The sequence below is a fragment of the Benincasa hispida genome, chromosome 12, assembly GCF_027475165.1.
Source record: "Benincasa hispida cultivar pf3 chromosome 12, pf3_genome.v1.1, whole genome shotgun sequence".
Classification (NCBI taxonomy): Eukaryota; Viridiplantae; Streptophyta; class Magnoliopsida; order Cucurbitales; family Cucurbitaceae; genus Benincasa; species Benincasa hispida.
In genome coordinates, this window is record NC_143489.1 from 77,711,067 (window position 1) to 77,734,536 (window position 23,470).

At 34.1% G+C, this 23,470-nt stretch overlaps 1 protein-coding gene across 1 annotated transcript; it reads right to left on the minus strand.

Annotated features, from left to right (window-relative positions):
- Nucleotides 1–3,525: 3,525 nt before the first annotated feature.
- Nucleotides 3,526–14,992, minus strand: LOC120068253 (uncharacterized). The gene is made up of 10 exons (XM_039019965.2): nt 14,631–14,992; nt 14,423–14,502; nt 13,531–13,671; nt 12,882–13,046; nt 12,648–12,753; nt 6,292–6,474; nt 5,936–6,107; nt 5,321–5,592; nt 5,140–5,229; nt 3,526–3,861 (listed from the first exon to the last, which is right to left on the minus strand). Exons 3-10 carry the CDS (start codon nt 13,543–13,545, stop codon nt 3,794–3,796), a joined length of 1,071 nt encoding a protein of 356 aa, XP_038875893.1. The 5' UTR covers nt 13,546–13,671; nt 14,423–14,502; nt 14,631–14,992; the 3' UTR covers nt 3,526–3,793.
- Between the last annotated feature and the right edge of the window lie 8,478 nt (nt 14,993–23,470).

Genomic DNA, 23,470 nt, shown 5'->3' on the forward strand with positions numbered 1-23,470 from the left:
TATATCCTTTTGAAAATAACCAACTTGAAGAAGAGACACGATTATTCGAATGGCCACGAGTAGTTTATAAATATGTCTCTTCTTCAAATTGCTTTTAACAACATTTTCATAAGCATTTTTCTCTCATAATGCTTTTCTCCCTTTTTATAAATTTATGAAATTTCAGTTAAATTTCCACAAAATGTAGATCTTATGAACGAGGTGCTACTTCCATAAGAAACTTAATTGTTCTATCTTAGGAGACAATTACTCATGAAAAACAGGCACTAGAGTGAGTAAAATTGTCTTAAGAGACAAAGTGAAGTTATTGGGCTCAGATTCTTTTCGGTATATCAGGTTCTGTATTTTCTGATTTTTTTTATGATATTATTCATATAACAGATGTTCGTCGGAGTTGGGTCACCCGAGGTGGTTGTCGGAGTCCGGAATTGATTGTTAGAGTTGGTCGCATGGAGGTTGTCGGAATCCGGGGTTGGTCATTGAAGCTGTCATCAGAGGTAGTTGTCGGAGCCCAAATTTCGTCGCCTGAGTTGTCACTGGAGGTGGTTGTTAGAGCATGGAGTTTTTCGTCGGAGTTGCCATCGAAGGTGATTGTCGAAGCCTAGAGTTAGTTTCCGGAGTGTGGCAGTGGCCGAAGGGTAGAGCCATTGAAAATATTGGAAGAAGTGAGAGTTTGGGTGAGTTGGTAAAATATACTAACTCAGCTCCACCAACATTTAAAGTTGGTAGGTCAAACAATGAGTTGATATTATATGAACTCAACTCAATTCACGTTGGTTATCCAAACATCCCCTTAATGTATTACTTCAGGTCCCTATACTTTCAATATGTTCAATTCAGTCCCTGTCCGATTAACGTTGGTTCATTTTGGTCTTTATAATTTTAAAATGTTTATTTTGGTCATTGTACTTTTGAAAGTAACCATCTTGATCTATTCATTTTCATTTTTATATCATTTTCAAGGAACAAAAATAGTCACTTTTCTAAAGTTCAATGACCAAGATAAACAAAAGTTGAAAGTAAGAGGACTAAAATGCACCAAAATTCAAAGTATAGAGATCAAAATAAATATTTTGACATCATAAGCACCAAAATGAACAAAAATCAAAAGTATAGGGATCAAAGTTGCATTTAAATCTATAATTAAATACATCATAATCTATTAGTTTAAACTTTTGGATTCGTCAGTGATTTAATGTGGTATCAAATTTGATTTTCACATGTTTGCTACTAATTTTTTGATCTATATAAAAGAGATCTTCAATCATTTTTTAAAAAAATAATCTATGAAATAATTATTTCAAATGCGATATATTTACATAAAATCATTATTAATTTGAAAAGGAAAAAAGGGGGCAAAAAACTCAGCCATCACTTTCTTTGCCTAATCTTAAAGAATGTGAAAATCAAACTAAACAGATGGAACAAAGTTTCAATCTTTTATAAGTAGAGAAGAAAATGTACATACCGTTGGGTTTTGAAAAGTGGATTTGGACCACAAAAGAGCATCAACTTTTAATTTTATGCAGCTATTGCAATTTATCTTTTTGACTAATAGGCACAACACAACATAATGGTGTTAAAATTCTTAACAAAAAGTTGTTGCCATTATTATTATTATTATTATTATTATTATTATTATTATTATTATTATTATTATTATTATTATTATTATTATATAGTATTTAGGCTAATGTATGTGCATCACCTAATCCTACAATATTTTGGTCATTGAGTGTCAAGAAAACTCAGGATATTAAATCTTAAATAGGTGGTCACCATAGATTAACTCATTCTCTCTCGTTCTTTTATTAAACCCATGACCCTTATTGACTACAAGATCAACCTTACTCATGATAGTTAATTATTACTGAAATTGTGAATGGTAGAGTTCAATAATTCAATTTATTAAGAGTAATTTGTAAATCCACATTACTATATATAGCTGCCAAGGTAACTCATTTTGTTGACTCACCTCCTTCAATTGATGAGATAATCGTCTCACCCTAGTTGTCAAGATAACAACTCTTATGATACTAAATCTTAAGTAGTTAGTAAGTATGATTTGAACTCATTTTCTTTAAAACGTTTATTATTTATATGGCTCTCATTAATCACTAGGTCAAGCCACGGTCATTAACATTTTTTTTTTTTGGAATAAAGAATAACCTAAGGGCAAGGAAGATAGATAGAGAGAACCTACTAACAAATGAAAGACTTTCAATGGTTAATATTTTACACAAAAAGCCAAAAGGATTCAAAAGAAGTAGAGATCTCCTAAAAAAGCCTATTGTTTCTTTCTTTTCAAATGCTCCAAAAGAAGAGAGCATATGACACATCTCCACAAAATTCTCCACATTCCACCAGATACCTCCTACCCATCAGTCCCTCCAAAAGAAGCCCCAAGAATCAGTCTTCCATCCAACTCTTTCTTCATCGCTATCCAATACAATAAAGCTTAAGAAAGTAGCGAAGTTGATCAAATTATTCAACTCTACCAAAGACAACTTCTATATTCTTAATGCCAATTTTTTATGCTAAAAAAGCATTCATTTTACGTTGAAGGCTTAAACACTATTTCAATCCCTTTAATTTTCAATTTTTGTTTTGATCCTTCAAAACATACCTTCTAGGTCACGTGTTAGGTTACCTTTACATTAGTTGAAAGATAATCCATCAATAGTAAAGTAAAAAATGGATCTCCAATTGATTACTTTTATAATTGTTTACCTGCTTTCTGTAATCGTAAAGAATTGTAAAGCCAACCTTGAAATTTGTAATCTAATTGAAGAATAAATGGTGCTCAATCTAATTGTGATGAAAACTATGTAGAACCCACTACTTTTACTGTTGCAAATATTGTTATTGTAAATGTATGAAAATTATAAATTTGTCATATTTATTGTTACTGTTAAGATCAAACAATAACGGTAATAGATTCATAATTCTAGATAAACGCGATAAAAAACAATCCAATAATGTTTATAGTTCAGACATATTACAATTCATCTATCAATAAAATCTCATTCCAATTACACAAAAAAACGTGGCCTTAGTCTTACTTTTAACTTTTATCCAGTTTGGCCAATGTACTTGCAAAGTCCATTTTGTACTTTTAAAAATTGTTGTGCTGTCCCTTCATATTCTTTTTCATTTCAATTTTTCAATTACAGTTTAAGAAACTCAAAAAATTTCTTGAAACCTAGGCGTAACTTTATAATAAAGAGCTTGTGTATAAAGTTTGTGTAAAAGTTCTTGCAATCAAAGACCAAAGAACCACGTACAAAAATACATTGACAAAAATAGCATTTAAACCTATTTCAAAATGATTATTTAATCGACAAAGTTAGTTGTAGACAACATGTACATAAGGAAATCGATCCTTATCCACCTGGAAGTCCATATTATACCAATTGATTATACATTAGCAGACATCGTTTGAGTCTATTTCTGCAGACTAAGGAACTTCAAAAAAGACCAGAGATTTTGAACAGAAATCCAAAAAGGCTGCCAACAAAAAACACATGAAAACAAATCATAGCCTCAACTTTCAAACTGCTAAAGTGCTTTGTAAAAGAACAATGCAGAGAAATTCCTCCACTGCCATGTCTACTTTTCTACTCAGTAATCATACAAAGCATACAAGCTAACCGCTATCGATTTCAAGATGGTTCCAATCTGAAGGTAACAGTCCCCACAAAATTTCTAGCAAAGGCTTATTAGTTATTGACTTGATTTCATCTTATCCAAACTAATCAACGTGAAAGGAAACACCAACTGCCTAACCTTGCATCTAAGTTTTCTCCTCGTCTGATTGCGAGCATGGTGGCCCAGGCACAGAATCGACGAAAAACTCCTCAACTGTAAGATAAAACAGTTAATAGGTGTCAAGCAGTACACAATGACATAGACATTCAACTGAAAAACTTAACAATGCCATTCCGATAGACCTTGACAGTTAACGTGTATAGCAAGAAAAGAGCTGAGGGTGAGTCAGTAAACGAGTTAATAAATATCGGCCGGTTGGAGATGGGAATCTGAGAAGTATTTAGGGAAAGCTAAAGTAGAGCCAAGAAGCAATTTCGGATTGAGAAGTCGAGAGTTGGGAGAGACGAACGCTCGAATTATCCTCGAGGCTCGTATCTCTTTCTTTGGCTTTCCTGTTGAGTAAAGTTTATCACATTTTCCGGGTGAACCATGTGGTTGGTAGTTGTTATTACCTGGGACCAAATTGATCATAAACAAAAGGAAAAAAACATAGATATGCTAACAAGTGTTTGGGTCTAGGATTTAGCAGCTGCAAGCAGATCCTGATGTTTAGAGAGGATGTTGGGCATAATGAAATCAACCGTTATAAAGGTAAAGGCACTAAATCGTTAGCAAGAATAATTGGACTTGGGGGTATTCATGAGTTGGGTTGAAAGACTTTTTAGACCCAACCCAATTGTTCGAGTTGTAAATTTCTTCAACCCAAATAACTCTTATTAAAAAATGAACCCAAACCAACCCAACACTGAAACATTTGGGTTGGGTTGGTTCGGGTTAATCAGGTCATTTATTTAAAATTTTGTTCTAAAACGAAGCAAAACGTAAATATGTAAAATTCTAATGTAATTATTTTCATATATTAGTTAAGATTAACTACTCAATTTTCAATTTATACAGTGAAAATTTTCTTTCTAAAATGCAAAGAAACTACTTTTAAAAATTGTTGAAGAATAAATTATTCAAAAATTATTGGAATTATATAAAATTAAAATCAATATATGTATAAATAATTGTGTTATAAGTAACAAAAAATATATATTTTAAAGTTAATAATAAATTCGGATTGGTTCAAGTTGGTTTGGATTATATTAGGTGAACCCATGAACCAACCCAATCCATAAAATTTTCATTTATTTGAATCCAACCCAACCCAATCTACACCGGGTTGGGTTGGATTGATCGTTTTTTCGGGTCATCGGGTTTTTTGAACACCCCTAATTGAACTTAAAGATTTATTTTCCTTTATTTCTTTTGTTTCTTTTTCATCTTCTTCGTTTTTTTTTTTTTAAATTATTATTTGCTTAGGGAAAAAAAAGCTTCTGATAGAAACAGTTGAAAGATAGAATTAAAGAGAGTATGTAGATTCGGTACCTAAATCCTCATTCTCTGGAGAATCAAGCAAAATATCTGAATCAGAAGGCAGAAAGGGAGAACCAGGATAATTTCCTAAAGCTCCTAGATCTGTAGTAGTTGAAAATAATGGAAATAGGTCAATATAATAACAGGGAACCTAATATGAGATATAGTTGGTAAAGTTTAATGAAGGTATTACCTCCCAAATTCGACAAATCTGCTGTAAGATCTGACAGACTGAAATTCCACTGAATTTGATCCAGTGATCTGAAAGAATCCCGAGAATTTCCATCAGTACCATCCGTAGGAAGCTGCAAACCCACAGAATTCGCAACATCTGATGTGAAGGCAGTTTCAAGAGTTGAAGTCTCAGCTCCAATTCCGGAGATCTCTGTTGCTGAGAATGGGAAATGACCACTGGATGCCACAGATGTAGGACTCATAGGAATCTCTGACATGGGTGACAATGCTCTGTTTGGTTTAAAAACAGAAGCCACATCAGCAGAATTGTTGTTTCCCATACTTTAACTGAAACTATGATTCTAGTAGTTACCAACAACATATACAGGGAATTGACAAAAGTTGGATGGATAAACTATTCACATTAGTTACTTTTAAATGGTGGCTACTTCCAACAAAAATTTTAAGCACAAAATTAAGAAATATACATTAGCACAAGAAAAATGTTAGAACCATAGCAGATATAAATTTTAGAAGGAACATTGCTGACTCTGATGGCAATGAATACAAACTAATTAGGGCTATCATATCATCGATAATAAGAGGAAGGACCAAAGAGATCCTAAAAACTTACTCGTTCCCAGAATTCATCCGAATAGGATGATAGTTACTTGGTGCAGGGACTCCATTGACTATATGACAACTTGATATTCCATTGCCCAAAGTATCAATATGGGGTTGACCTGGGACTGGAGCGATAGATTGAGGATGGACCGGGTACCCAATAGGTAAGTTATTGTTATTAACTGCACTGCAAAAAGTTCGAGTCTATAAACTAAAGTAATTCAAGCACTTAAGTATAAGATTGAGGATATAAACATTGGAAAAATGGAAAAAAGAAACAAAATTGATGCAGCTAGTGATATATGATGGAGTGTTAGTATAAGTATGAATCTAAATAAGCATATTGTAGAAAAGGAACCAACTTACCAGGCATAGGGTGAATCCCGTTCTGAATAGGTGCCAATGGAACCTTGGGAGGCATAGGATACTTCATGAGGTGATATTGATGCTCAAGCAAATGGTTGAATAAGAGGATTTGTTTTTTCAATTTCAACCTTATATAATACGCACGGAAAAAATCGGCATTTTCCTCTTCCAATTTCTGCCATACTGAATTAAGAGGATATAAAATTATATAGTTTAATGAAAACCATGCAGCATTTATGCAAACAACAGAGAATTAGACTAAATAAGGATCTTCTAACCTACATCGTACATGATCATTTACATACAGGCTCAATTATACATCTTGCCGTTGCCCATATAAATGGATGGTTTCAATTTTTCCAATCCTATTTATGTTGAAAATAGGGTTATTAACCTAAGGGGCATTTATGTAATTGTGTAAGACCCCTGGGGTTTCCTACTATCTATTTATATAGTGTGTCCCTGTGTGTTCAATGTATCAGATTTAAAACAGAATAAGAAAAGTCTATCGTGGTTTTTCTCCCTGTACTAGGGTTTCCACGTAACCTTGTGTTCTTCTCTTCTCTATTCTTTAATTTTTAACATGGTATCAGAGAATGGTGACGAAATCCTAGCCGTTATGGAAGAGAATCAACCCCAATCTTCTTCTGCTGATGGATCTTCGAATTTTGACATGAAAACGGCGATCCGAGCAGCTGTAAAAGAATGTTTTCAGGATGTCCTACTGGAGTTAATTTCTACTATCCAGTTGCAATCATTGGAAAGTCGGCATCAATGGGAACCATCACATCAGATTGCACCGATCAGGTCTCTCCATGCAGAAACAAGCCGAGGCCGCGAAGAATAGATTCACCATCACGCAGAAACGACCTACGATCGGAGCTGTCATGATCAGGGCAGATTCAGCAGCCTCGGACATGAAGAGCAGGTTGGCCGCGAAGAACAGATGACCTTCGACCGAAGCTATCACGATCGGGGAAGAATCGGGAGCATCGGACGCGAGGAGCATGGTTATCGGTCCAATCTAAATAGGTTTGGTGCCGGTCTGGAGCAAACCCAAGTTTCTGCGCCGTTGTCTCACAATCCCGACCAGCCCGACCCAAGTACGACCCGCATGATTCCTTCACAGTCCTACCCGAGTACAACCCTCGTGATTTAGGGCTATCATGCTAGTAGTAAGATGGCCTTGGAAGGGCGTCACAAGTTTGGATATTTGACAGGGGAAATTCCAAAGCCGACACTAGGTGATCCACAAGAACGAATTTGGAAAGGGGAAGATTCGTTGTTACGATCTGTTTTGGTGAATAGTATGGAACCCCAGATAGGAAGACCACTACTGTATGCTGCAACAGCCAAGGATATCTGGGAGGCAGCGCAAGATCTATATTCTAAAAGAATGAATGCCTCTCGGCTATATACACTCCACAAACAGGTCCATGAGTGCAAACAAGGGTCCATGGATGTTACTTCTTATTTTAACAAACTATTAATGCCGTGGCAGGAAATGGACTTGTGTAGAGAGATTGTTTGGAATTGTCCATAGGATGGAGCCCAATATTTGAAGATTGAGGAAGCAGATCGTGTTTATGTGTTTTTGGCTGGATTAAACCCAAAGTTTGATGGTGTCCGTAGTCGGATATTGGGCCAGCGCCCGACTCCTTCACTTAGAGAAGTCTGTTCTGAAGTATGGCTGGAAGAGGATTGGTCATGTGCCATGAATAATACCATTTCTACTACTGATGCAGCCGCCTTCGTCACCAAGCCGTCCAGTACTGATGGTGATAAAAAATCTCCACCTGTTTGTGAACACTGTAAGAAGTTGTGGCATACAAAGGACCAATGTTGGAAATTACACGGGAAGCCTCCAAATAACAGGCGACGACAGTCTCATGACAAATCTAATCCTAGTCGTGCCCTGGTAAGTGACTCAGTAGATGAACCAACTCAGAAGCAATCTTCTGGTGACAGTAAACATAGCTCGAGTACGGTTGGGGTGAGTGCAATTGCACAGTCAAGTAATTTCCCTTCTTTTGGCCTGATTAGTATAAATGGTAAAAAACCATGGATTGTGGATTCAGGGCTACTGATCACCTTACAAGTTCCTCAAAGTTATTTATGTCATATAATCCAAGTGCTGGTAATGAGAGTATTCGAATTGCAGATGGGTCATTGGCCCCGGTTGCAGGGAAGGGCGATATCTCTTCGTTTAATGGTTTAATCCTACGTGATACCTTACATGTACCTAAAATATCATATAATTTGTTATCTGTCAGTAAAATAACAAGAGATTTGAAGTGTAAGGCGATTTTCTCACCAGATTCCGTTTTGTTTCAGGATCTGAAATCGGGGATGACGATTGACACTGCCCGGCACGATAGGGGACTATACTTCCTTTCTGACGAAGCTTCCTCTAGGAATGATCATCAATCTGGGTTTATGTCTTTAAATTTCTTTGTTTCTAAACATGATGTTATGTTATGGCATTTTCGCTTAGGACATCCGAATTTTCAATATAGGAAGTATTTATTTCCTCATTTATTACATAATGCTAGTACTTCTTCTTTTAATTGTGATGTGTGTATTCGTGCCAAGCAACATCAGGTTTCTTTTCGTTCTCAGCCTTACAAACCCTCGAGTCCGTTTTCTCTTGTTCATAGTGATGTCTGGGGTCCCTCACCGGTTACTACTTCCACTGGTAAACGGTGGTTTGTCACGTTTATAGATGATCACACTCGTCTCACCTGGATTTTCCTTTTTACTGATAAATCTAAAGTGTCCTCTGTTTTCCAACAATTTTACACAACTATTGAAACTCAATTTCAAACAAAGATTGGGATTTTAAGTGATAATGGGCGAGAATTTTTTAATACCTCTTTTAGAGAGTTTCTTGTTTCTAAAGGTATTGTTCACCAGAGCTTGTGTGCTTACACTCCGCAACAAAATGGAATAGCTGAGCGTAAAAATCGGCATCTAGTTGAAGTAGCCCGGTCTCTTATGTTATCCGCCAATCTTCCGTCGTACCTCTGGGGAGATGTAGTTCTCACTGCTGCTCATCTCATTAATCGGATGTCATCCCGTATTCTTAATCTTCATACCCCTTTAGAATTGTTTAAAGAGTCCTTTCCTACTACTCACTTGATTTCTGATGTTTCTCTTCGGGTTTTTGGTTATGTTGCTTTTGTTCACTCCCATGGTCCAAACCGTACGAAATTTACTCCTCGTGCTCAGAAGTATGTCTTTGTTGGATATCCACTCCATCAACGTGGATATAAATGTTATCACCCTTCATCTAGAAAGTACTATGTCTCCATGGATGTCACCTTTCTCAAGGATCAATCGTTTTTCCTTGTTAGTCATCTTCAGGGGGAGAACATAAATGAAGAGACTAACTGGTCATCCTATGCTATTCCTTTAGAGTCAGCATCTATTCAAACCTTGTCTAACCCTAATTCTGAGCATGATAGTCTGGTCCTTCTTACCAATCAAGTTCCTTGGAAAACTTACTACAGGAAAAATCTCAGGAAGGAAGCAGTGTCGCTTATTGAACCAGAACTGCCGGTTCCAGTGCAGGAGTCAGACCCGCCATCAGGTCCAAGTACGTATATTCCTAATGATGTTGATATATGTATGGAGACTGATGAAGGCAGGCAAGACAAGGGGGAAGGAAGCAGTAATACTAAAAGAGTGATAGAAGGGGAAACTGCAGAGGATGAAATGATTGAAGCTGCAGAGGATGAAATGATCCTTGCTAGTGATGATGTGGAAGATACTACTGAAGTTTCTGATACACAGATGGTCAATCGTGGTGAAGAGCCCAGAGAGGTGAAAGAACGTGATGCATCACTTGATCTTCCCATAGCCTTGAGGAAAGGTACTCGTTCATGTACTAAATACCTTATGCATAGTTACATGACGTATAGTAATCTAGCATCCGAGTTCAAGGCATTTACTACTAGCTTGGACACTGAGGTGGTTCCCGATAACATAAGTGTTGCAATGAAAAAACCAGAATGGCGGTCTGCTGTTATGGAAAAAATAAGAGTTCTGGAAAAGAATAAAACCTGGGAACCGATGACTTTGCCTGAAGGACACAAGACAGTTGGATGTAAATGGGTGTTTACTATAAAGTACAAGTCAGATGGGACAATTGACCGGTACAAGGCTAGACTCGTTGCAAGAGGCTTTACTCAAACCTATGGAGTAGATTATTCTAAGACTTTTTCACCTGTTGCAAAACTTAACATGATCCGAGTACTTTTGTCAGTTGTTGTGAATAAAGATTGGCCTCTACACCAACTTGATGTTAAAAATGCGTTTTTGAATGGGGAGCTTGAGGAGGAAGTCTAAATGAGTCCCCTTCCCGGGTTCGAGAGTCAGTTCAAAAATAAGGTGTGTAGATTGCAGAAGTCACTATACGGATTGAAACAGTCTCCAAGGGCCTCGTTTGACAGGTTCACAACGTTTGTGAAAGCACAGGGGTATGTTCAAGGGCATTCCGATCACACTCTGTTTATAAAAAGATCAACATCAGGGAAGATAGTTGTTCTTATTGTCTACGTTGATGACATTGTTTTATCTGGGGATGATGATGTAGAGGTCACGAGACTAAAAACAGAGATGGCTAGAGAGTTTGAAATTAAAGACCTTGAGAAGCTAAGATACTTTCTGGGAATGGAAGTGGCTCGCTCAAAAGAGGGTATATCAATTTCTCAACAAAAATATACTCTGGACTTGCTAAAAGAAACAGGTATGACTGGGTGTAAACCTGTTGACACACCAGTAGAATACAATGCGAAACTCGATGATAAGAATGATAGAATTTCTGTCAATAAAGAAAGGTATCAGCTGTTAGTTGGGAAGTTGATATACGTGTCTCACACAAGACCAGATATCTCTTATGCAGTAAGTGTTGTGAGTCAGTTTATGCAAGCTCCTTGTGAAGATCATATGATAGCAGTTGAACGTATTCTTCGGTATCTGAAAGGAACTCCTGGTAAAGGCCTAATGTTCAGGAAAACCGATAAACGATCTGTTGAAGCTTACACTGATTCTGACTGGGCAGGGTCTGTTGTTGATAGAAAATCTATGTTTGGGTATTGTACGTTTGTCTGGGGAAATCTAGTCACCTGGAGAAGTAAAAAACAAGGAGTTGTTGCTAGAAGTAGTGCTGAAGCTGAGTATCGGGCCATGAGTCTAGGGATTTGTGAAGAAATTTGGTTGAAGAAAGTATTATCAGATCTCCAGCAAGATAATGAGCTTCCAATGAAATTGTTTTTTGATAATAAAGCTGCCATCAGTATTGCAAACAACCCAGTTCAACATGACAGAACTAAACACGTAGAGATAGACAGACACTACATTAAGGAAAGGTTGGACAGTGGAAATATATGCATTCGTTATATTCCTTCAAACCAACAAGTTGCTGATGTTCTTACAAAAGGGTTACTGAGACAAAATTTTAATTATTGTGTAAGCAAGTTGGGCCTTGTCGATATTTATGCTCCAACTTGAGGGGGAGTGTTGAAAATAGGGTTATTAACCTAGGGGCATTTATGTAATTGTGTAAGACACCTAGGGTTTCCTACTGTCTATTTATAGAGTGTGTCCCTGTGTGTTCAATGTATCAGATTTAAAACAAAATAAGAAAAGTCTTTATATCGTAGTTTTTCTCCCTGTACTAGGGTTTCCGCGTAACCTTGTGTTCTTCTCTTCTCTATTCTTTAATTTTTAACAATTTAAAAGTTCTTTTTTGGTTACATTCAATCTTTGAATTTGTATCAGTTCTTATTACAATTAAAACTTCTACATTTTTCTAAATTTTTCTTTTGAATGAATAAACCAAACTTTCATTGAGAAAAAATGAATGAGAAAATTTCTTACGAGGGCATACAAAAAATCCAAGCTAATAGAAGGAATCAAACTAAAGAAAAGGGCTCCACCCCAACTAAAATAAAGCCTAAGAAACTTTAAATTGTCATGTGCAAAATTGAAATGGAGGTCATAGATTAGAGAAATTTTAGAGCTAATTAAATATAGTAGGTTACAATTTTGCCTCAAATGTTTCTAAATTTTCAATTTTATTCTAAAATCTTTTAATATTTATTAGTATTTTAACGAAATTTGCTAATAAGGGATACTTTTAAAATCTAATAAGGGATACTTTTAAAATCAATTAAAAGTATAATATTAGAATTGAAATTTGTAAGACGATATGGACAAAATTGAAACCAAGTACAAACATTAGGAGCATGTGTATGCATATATAAAAGTGATAGAGAACAAGGTATTATATTCAATTGAGAAAAACAAAAAAATAATAATTAAAAAAAGACTATTCAAGTAAGTTCCAAGTATACCCAGAGTTGTAAATCCAGGATCTATTCTTGCACGAGTCAGGAGTGTTTTAACCACCTCATCTCTATTCATGTATAATTGCAAGCATCGCTCAATTAGATTCTGAACCTAAAACACCAATTTTAAAGAACTTATCAAGACATCAAAGCTTCACAAATATGGATAACTGGAAAGATAAGAATGAAACAGGAGGATGAAAAGAACATTGCTTTTAAACTGGAGATATTTTATCTTACAAATTCAATATCTTGAGGTGAGACTCTCTTGCTGTCATTGCTTGTTGCCGATACAGAACTTGAATCTGTAATAGGTGCCTCAGTTGTATTTACTTTTTCATTTGTTTTCTCATTTGCTTTATCATTTGTTGAATCACGAGAAGTTTGAGCTAATTCTTTGGTGCCCTGTGAATTCCAAAAAGGTCTATTAGAACATGGTAGTAGACAATATATGAAAGAAAAATCACTCATTTGCAGGTTTGTGTTGAATGAAACTAGCACTTGAAAAAGATTGTTCATAGACATGTTTATGGTAATGCTACAAACTACATCTACAGTGCAGTATTACTAAATTGAATAAACTTAATGAAAACGATAGAGGTTTATGCATTAGCTATGCATTTTTTCCCAATAAGGTTTAAGTAACAGTAATGGTGTTTTGACATTTTCCAATGTCTATATAAATCCTAGCTTGCTATAATGCTGCACAGTGTCCTCCTACAGTACTTGTGCGATCTGGGAAAATTTGCCAAGATTTATCCACTTTACAAGCATGAAACATCCTCATCACTTTTCAGAAAGCTATTTTATATCATAGATCAAATGAGGTCTGTAAAATGAAGTGAATAAATTAAAGTAACATTGTAATAATCAAGAGATAGAGAAGAACCTGTGTCGTCTTCATATTATCAAAATGCAGGATAACCACATCCTTCTTTTTCTTTTTTGGTGGACTAGATACTTCTCAAATGATGTTTATAAGATTGTACATACTGCACAGTGTGCACACATTAAGTAGCGGAGTTTCAACCTGATAATAGAAGATTTATTTAATCCCTCTGAAATAGATTAATGAGCATATGATTTAAAGTAAGAAACAACATAAATGAAAGCAAATAATTTTGAACTTCAATCAAAACACTAATGGTATTTCCTTTTTTTTTTTTTACTTAAATTATGTTATTCGTCAACTGTTATAGAAGTATCCATTTGAGTAAGGAAACATTGCATATTGTTCTTTTATCATCTTGTCAACGATTGATTCATTTCCAAGGTTTCTCTTCATAACGAAAAATAAGAGAGAGAAAATAACCAATTAACAAAACATGTGCTCCCCGGATATTTGAAAGATTTTCCAAAAAGAATAAAAAAAACAATAAAAAGGCCCATCCACAGAACTTCCATTTTGGCACTTTTAGATTCTGTAATGACAATTAAAATAAGGATCTAAACTCCACTTTTCCACCCTTTTCCCTAATAAAGAATTAATCGTAAAAGGCACGCATTTCGAGTATGAAAATGCCTTGATTTCATCTTAAAGAATTGTTTTCCAATACAACAAAAGGTCAAAATAATATTTAAAAAAAAATCAGATTCCCAGATCCAAATCGAGCTCAAATCATTCACATTTTATACTAATGAAGAACAATCCAAATTAGAACTACTTCTCAACGATAAGAAGTTAAAATAAATCCCAATGCAAGAAAGCCAAACAAATAGTTCAATAGTGAATAAGAATAAAAGAAAAAAAGAAAAAGGTAGCAAGGATCTAGCAGTATTACCTAACACCAAGATTCTGGAACTCAAAAAGACCACCCAATCTCAATGAAACTTCTCCACGAAGCTCAAAAGTTCCAAATATCTAACAGAGAAGAAGATTTCATTAAAAACCCTTAAAAATTTTAGATTCAAAAGCAGCTTAAAGGCATCAAATATAACAGAAAACGTTCACAATCGAGGAATAAGAACTCCATTACGATAAAAACTTACATTACAACAGATTTGGCAAAGTGGGTGTTATGGAAATGGAAATGGGATTATTAAGAACAGAGAAAAGATGCTGCAGAGTGAAGAGAAAGCTGAAAAATCTTGGGGAAATGAGAGTAGGACAAGCAAGGTTTGGGGATTTATAGCTTCGAATATTTTTCCGGGAAAATGGTGGAAAAGAAAATACTAGAAATAGAAAGGGAAAACCAAAGAGAATAAACCTAAACGTAAAGTTCCTCTCTTCCTCTCTGTTGTCGGCTCGGTTCGAGCATTTACAGCGCCATCCATTTTTTACGCCATTGAAATGAACAAGATCGCTTAACGTGAACATAACTCAACATTGATCTTCTACAATCAATATTTTTTCTAGAAAAATTGTGAACCAAATATCTCATTTTGTTTTGAAAGAAGAAAATTTCTTCCTAGCTTCTTGTAATATCAAATCAGGATTTTAAATGCAGTTAGTTTTTTTTGTCAGGATAATTGAAATCTCGAAATTGATATTACGAGTGGGTTGAACTATGATTGATTAATTAAAGAAAATATTTTTTTATGTCAAAATAATATTCATCCGTGACTAAAATTAAAATGTATTATTTTTCTTTTATTTGAAAATTTAAATTCACATAATTTAAGAGATATTTTGTCTACCAATTTCATAGTTGGTGTTAAAAAACTAATTCTACCAATTTCAATAGTGAAGTTTGTACATTTATCAAACTATCTTCTCCTCTTTCTCTCTTCAGAACTCTATGTCCTAAGCTTTTTAACTCCAATTTATGCCTAGACTTTAAAACTAATTCAGTTTCTCTTACTTTTTTAGTACAACAATTTTAGGGATGAGAGATCGAACTTTTAATCTTAAATGAAAAAGATCATGTCAATTACCGTTTTAGTCAAGCTAACTTTAGTCATATAATTTTAACTTTGTACTAGAAAAAATAAATAAAATAAATTATTTCCACAATTTTTTCTAACACAGCCATGGCTTGACTTGGTCCGTTGAGAGTAGGTGGGCACTAACTTTAATTTAGGGAAGGGTTGATGTTTTAAGGAAAATTTTCAAAAATAGAAAAATGAGAAAAATTATTTATACAAAATAGTAAAATGTCAATTTTTTTTTTATAAAAACAGATAGAAGTCTATTAGTGTCTATCAATTATAGAAATTGATAAAAGTCTATCATTGATAAATGTTAATAGAATTCTATCGGTGTTTATTAATTTTCTTTTTCTATTTTTGTACATAGTTTGTCATTTTTCTATCTATAAAAATTTCCCATCCTTTAATTCAACCATTAATTATATTTAAATTGATTTAATTTAAATTTTAACTAGTAATCAACATGTGTATAAGGCATGAAATTTGTAGTCTACTTTGAAAATAAATAATGGTTAACATTAATAAAATAGTTAAAACGAAATAAAATTATATTATTTGATTCAGTAAATAGAAACGATTAGTTTCGACTTCTCATCATAGTTTATACAAATAATTAATAAATTAATGAAATTTTTTATAAATAGAAAAATCCAAAAATATTTAGCAAGAAGTTTTTAAAATGTAGCACTTTTGAAACTTTTTGCTATAAAATTTAAATATGTTTTTATATTTAAAAGGTTCCCTTAATTAATTTTAGAAAAAAAATTACATTTTTCGTTATTATGTTTTACTCTGGAGACCTGCTTTTGATAATATTCCTCGTCCCTCCACAAATTTTCTTAATTATTAATAGAAAGCTAATGTGATGCCTATTTTTTGTTGGCAATAAGCGTATTCCTAGTAAGAACAAAATCATCACCACATTTCTTTATGGGTTTAAAAATTTGGGGTTTTATCTCTCGAAAAGTTTCTGACCCAATTTACCCGAAAACAAAATTGAGAAATGAGCTATTTACAAAGAGCCAATGGTACAATTTTAATACTGACAAAAAAAGGGCCTATACAAACCTCTTTCAAAAATGACCAAATGTTGTTGGCATAGAGAAAAAATAAATAAATAGAAAAAAAAAGTTAAGAAATTTATTCTTTAAAGAAAACATGACTTCATTTTCATCAAACTCGAACATCTCCTACAATAAACATTTCCATCGAATTTTAACATCCCCACGGTAGAATTAAAAAGCGATGACCCCGACTTAGTTTTTTAATAACATGCTTTCAATTAGTCGTCGTGGGGTTTCTTGTTTTGTTTTTGAGTGCTACTTTTTTTTTTTAATTTCAGGATTATGGGTTTAAAATTTTGGGGTTTTGTCCCTCGAACAATGCCTGACCAATTTACCTGAAAAAAATCGAGAAGGGAGCTCTTTACAAAGCGGCAATGATACAGCTTTAAAATCGACAAAAATTGGTTGATACTAACCCCTTTAAAAAATAATAAAACAATTGTTGCCATAACAAAAAAAAATGGAAGTTAATTTTTATTGAAAATGATGGTTCATTTTCATCAAACCACTCACTACTGATATTGTTGAAGTTGGTGTCATAAATCTCGTGGTCTTGTAAACTTTATTTGTACAAATAAATTATTTATTTAATAAAATAAGTGTTATTTTATTCAACATTTAGTTGCATTTATCCAAAACTTATAAACTAAGATCCAAGATTATTCAAAGTAGCTTATACATGTATGTGATGACATATAGGTGGATCAAGTTTAAGTAATAACCTAGATAGATAAAGTTGGGTATCTTATCTTGGTGACACTACGGATACGACTCGTTTTATAATTGTTACAATTGTTATAAAGTGTTACAAATTATTTGATCCTGATAATTCGTGTAAAGACATGTGAGTGAAGGTATCCTATACAAAGAGTTTGTATAAGACCAGACCACAAAATGATTAGTTTCTCTTTACTAGAAGAGATTTACATTTCACCAAGATAATCATAGGTGACTTGACCTTAATCCTGAGTAAGTTGTGAATTCCTACCTGTGAGGATAGTCCTTTGATCTGCATGTGTGAAAGTAGCCAGTTTTGCCAACTCAATATGCCTACCATTTTAGAAATTTGTCTGATTGAGGAGTTGAAAACATAGCTACACAAGAAGAAATCCACTCATTCCCGTTGTTAGGGTAAGTAGATAAATTGCTCCCTTAAGGGATGATTCCGGGTCTTGAATAATCTAGTGCCACACCTTCTCCTGGCTCGAGAGGGATTCAGTTATAGTTGGATTATGACTAATTGTTCATTACAGGGACCAATGGTACTTAAGGAATTAGATGTAATTACATGGGTAAAATGGTAATTTTGACCCAACTGTACTTACGAGCAATTTGTGAAGGGTCAATGCACTGTTAATTGGTTATATCCAATGGACACAAAAAAATATCTATAGTGCGAAGTGTGCAGTTGTCAGTTTTTGGTGGAGTGACCAAGTTAATGAATGGTGATTAATTTAATTAAAAAGTCTAACTAATTAATCTCGTATCATTGTGTTGGGTTGAAATCCCAAGCGCAGCGAAAAAAATCCAAACCATTTTCATATTTTAATAACAAATTAAGATATGAAATAAAATTTAGAATTTTTTACTTTTGTTGATGACTCTAGAGGGCTTTACCAACTTTTGGATCTACGATCTTCTTCTCTGTCACAAATCAAGTGAACACTACTGCTAGAGAGGTAGAAGGTGGTGGGATCCTTGGATGAAATTTTCTAGAGAGAAAAATCTCATAAGGCCAGATCTCTCTTCCACCCTCGTATAACTCACCACGTCGGGAGTTTGTTACAACATATTTATTTAAATTTTATTTAACTAATAAATTAGATCAAATTTAATTTATTTAATTAAATAACAATAAATTCATTTAATTTAAAAATTAAATTAAATTAAGATTTGATTTATTAAAATAAATCAAATAGTTATTAATTAATCAAATTAATTAATAATAATTAAATATCTCATATTTAATTAAATGTGCATTAGAATTATATTCTAATACATCTCTCTCATAAGTTATAATTTTTATTCAATTAATTTAATTAAGTTTAATTAAATTAGATACTTAATTAATTCTCCAATTAATTAATCATTAAATTAAATATTACATATTTAATTTAACCTTATAATTGAATCATATTCAATTATGTTTTCTCTCATATTACCTATAGTTTTAATATGCCACATAAATTTTAACTTATAGTTTTAATATGAATTCTATTCATAATAAATTCAATATTTGATCTCCTTCAAATATTTAATTCTCCCATAAATTAATTTTTGAATCAAATTTAAAATAAATTTATATTATAAATTTTAATTAAAATATAAACTTTATATTATAATGTATCACCATACATTATATTCTTCCCCTAGTAAATTTTAATATTTCAAATTACTTTAATTATCTCAATATCCTTTATGAACTACCAGTGGGATCTAATGGACCTACAAATCAGATGCTCCAACGATATAAGATTAATTGGCTAAACTCATTAACCAAGTTAATCAATATTCGTTAACTGTGGGTACACTTCATTATAGACCCACAGTTGCACTTTTCTCACTGCAGATATATTTCTGTGTTCACGGATATTGACTAATAACGACAAGTTAGTCCTTCACGAGTGTTCGTAACACCAGCTAGGTCAAATTACCATTTTACCCTTGGGTTACCTCTACATCCTTAAATACCAGTGGTCCTCTAATGAACATCTTGTTTGTGGTCCAACCATCAAACAAAAATTCGTTTCCGACTAGTGAGAGGGTGGGGCCCTTTGTTCAAGTCCTGGAGGCACCACTTAAGAGAACATTTATTTACTTACCCTAAAGTTAGGAATGAGTGAATTCCATCTCGTGAAATTATGTTTCTAACTCCCCACTCGGTCTTATCCCCCAAATGGTAGGCTTATTGAGTCAGTGAACTGGCCACTCTCACCCATATAAATCAAAGGATAATCCCCCATGAATAGGAGTCCATAATTCACTAAGGTTTAAGACTAAGTTGCCTAGTGAAGGAAATCAAACTTGATATTTTCATGAGCAGTGAAAAATAGATCATTCCAAATTACAATCAAGAATGAACATTACAAATTACAGTCGAACACAAAACATATAGCTATGCAATCAATATAGACATTACAGCATGAAAAATCAAATAAACAAGAAGAATGCTACGAACGTTTGTCAACTCATCTCCATGCTCCTTGCTCACGAAGGCTCAAACACAGCAACTTCGAACGCTCGAACAATACGACCGCAACACTGCATGAACACTTCACGCTCGTCCTCAGCAATTGCCTCGATCAAGAGCCCCCCAGCAACACGAACGGCCTCCACAGAACCTCGATGGTGTCGAGTTGAGTATGACACCACCAAGAAGGGTACCTTGGTATTCTCGGTGTGAGAATCCAAAGGGTGGGCTCTGTTTGGACTTGGTATGAGGCTGATGAAGGAGGAATGAACAATCGTGTATACGATTGGATAAGTGGGAGAAGACAGAGACCTATCGTATAGGTCGATGCTCAATCGTTTAGCTCATCGCCTAGTACCGTGTCTGTCGCCTATAAACACTACACGATCGTTTAGTAAAACAAGTTGTTGCTTAGTAAATCGGTATTTACTTGACAAGCTTCCGTGAGATGTTTTTTTCGAGAGAAAAACTCAAAATCACTTTTGCAAAACTTTTCCAAAACTTACTAAAAATAGGAAAACCATTTTCCTTTTATCTCGTGGTTACCATGAACCACCAATAACCTCCCACTCAATTAGGTATTAGAGAAAAGATTTAATTATCCAATAATTAATATTATTATAAATATAAATGATAACCAACTTATCATACTATATTTATAACCTATAGTTTTAATATTTCATCTCATGAAACATATAAACCATAGTTCTTTTTCTATTCTATGGCACTTAATGTAAATCTTATTTACATTAATCCTCTACTAGATATATCTCATACATCATACCGATCATATCATATATAATAAAAATACCTCTCGTCAACATTTTGTTTAAAGCCATAAGATTTGATTACAGTGTCAAATCTCATATTCCAGGATTTAGATGCTTGTTTCAACCCATAAATGGATCGATTAAGTTTGCAAACTTTTTGCTCTTGTTCCTGTTGAATAAACCCTTCTGGTTGAAACATATAGATAATCTCTTTAAGATAGTCATTTAGAAAAGCTGTCTTGACATCCATTTGCCATATTTCATAATCATAAAATGTAGCTATGGACAAGAGTATTCTAATAGACCTTATCATGGCAACTGGAGAGAAAGTTTCTTCATAGTCTACCCCCTCTCTTTGGGTAAACCCTTTGCCACAAGTCTTGTTTTGTAGGTCTGTATCTTACCAGCTTCGTCTCGTTTTCTTTTGTAGATCCATTTACAACCGATGGGTTTTACCCCTTCAGGTTGATCTACAAGATCCCACACAGAATTGAAATACATAGATTCCATTTCAAGGTCAATGGCTTTAATCCATTGGTCTTTATCCACATCAGTCATTGCTTGGTTGAAAAACAATGTATCCTCTAAACCATCATCTGGTATGATGACATGAGCTTCAGTCAATTCTTGAGAAGGATGTGAAGTACTGGTTTCATCAACAACTCTTGTTGATGGACCCACTCTATCAACAACTCTTATTGATACATTTGTCGTTTCTCTAGATATTTCTTCTATTACTAGCTTACTGCGAGGTTGACGATTCTTCATATGATCTTCCTCTAGGAAGGTTGCATTTGTCAATACAAATACCTTGTCTTCCTGAGGATCATAAAAGAAACCACATTTTGTTTCTTTCGGGTAGCCTACAAATAGGCATACTTTTGAACAGTGTTCCAACTTTTTAGGATTTTGCACCAATACATTTGTTGGGCAACCCCAAATTCTGAAGTGACGTAAATCTCCTTTATGTCCTCTCTAGATCTTGTAAGGCGTTTTAGAAACACTTTTCGAGGGAACTATGTTCAAAATATACACTACAGTTTTAAGTGCATGTCCCCAGAAAGAATTTGGTAATTGAGCGTAACTCATCATGGAACGAACCATGTTCATGCCACACTGTTTTGCTGAGGTGTGCTAGGGGCTATGAGTTGGCACTGGATTCCATGTTCTATCAAATAGTTCTAGAATTCTAAGTCCAAATACTCCCCACCTCGATCTGATCGAAGCGTTTTAATCTTTTTACCTAATTGGTTTTCAACCTCAGCCTTATACTTTTTAAACTTTTTAAAAGTTTCAGACTTTTGGTGCATTAGGTAAATATGCCCATATCTGGAATAATCATTTATAAAGCTGATGAAATATTCATACGCTCCTCTTGCTCTAACATTCAGAGGGCCACAAAAGTCTGAGTGTATCAGTTCTAAGGGTTCTTTGGCTCTAAGACATTTTCCAAAAAAAAGATCTTTGTGTCATTTACCCTCAATACAGGATTCACAAGGTGGTAATGAACTGTATTTTAACTTATTTAGATGATCATTCTTAACAAGTCTCTCAATCCTGTTGAGATTTATGTGACCCAGTCTCAAGTGCCAAAGATAGGCATTTGGAGAAAATTTTCTTTTCTTATGAGTCTCAGCAGTTTTAAACATCTCTATGTTCAATACGACTTTAACCTCAGTTGGTTTTAACATATACAAGTTATTTTCTAATTTTGCAAAACAAATTTGTTTACTTCTTGTATTGATGAACACTTCATCATTTTCGAAATAAACTTTATATTTTTATTCTAGCAAACAAGAGATAGATATTAGATTCATTTTCATATAAGGAATGTAATACACATTTTTTCAAATATATGTACTTATCTCCTATAAATAACTTCACATCTTCCACTACTTTAGCTGAAACAACCTCTTCGGTCCCTACCTTAAAGATTCTTTCGCCCTCTGTCAACTGTCTCTAAGAACTTGTTTCTTGTGAGATAGGGCAAATATGATTAGCGGCACCTGAATCAATTATCCAAGTTTTATTGTTTTCTACTAAACACGCTTCGATAACAAATATATCATATTTATCTTGTTGTTCGAATTTTGTATTCTCATCTATATTTTTCAAAATTATAGATAAGTTGGGAGATAAAAGACAATTCTTTGTTAAAACTCTTTTGGTGTTATCAACTGCTAGTAGCTTTTTCGTTGATTTGATTTTACTGTTATCTAATTCGGAAGTGAGTATTCTAGAAGAATTCGACGCTGATAAAATTTAAATAAATTCTAATTAGCAAATTGTAACTAAATCCAAAATCAAGTTTTAGCAAAATTAGTAAATAATGTACCCATAACCATTATTTATTTGCAACGATACTATAGTGAGTCAGAATAGGTGCTACCGAGGGGTAGTCAGATACTCCTTCACTAAAGCAAACAATTTTGACCAAACACTATCTCTGGAATAACTCTTATTCCTATAGTCGTTTAGTTACCATTTTCGGTCAGAAATTACTGACACTCTTAATAATTCTGTAAGTGCAACCCTTCATTTTTAGATGTCAGAGGTCGGCCCCAACTATGTTACCGAAATGGAGAGTCGAGGTTGGGAATGAACCTAAGAAATCCTATCCATTTCTAGATTTTGAGTTGTTATGAATCCTATGTTACAATCCTCTGAGGGGATAGCCATTGTTAAACGACTGGCAAGGGCCGCCTAAAGCAAACCAGCAGGCACAACATAGGAATCTCACGGTCCAAACTAACGGAAGAGACCACAGGATAGATTGACACATATCCTTCACCCACTTACTATAAACAACTTCCTCCGCTTACCTTGTTATTGACTCATATAAACACTTTCCGTATGGAGGTCACTCCCAGGGTGATATGAAGCGTCATATGAATCTCACGGTGTAAACTATGTGGAGATGTGGCAGTTGAAATCTAT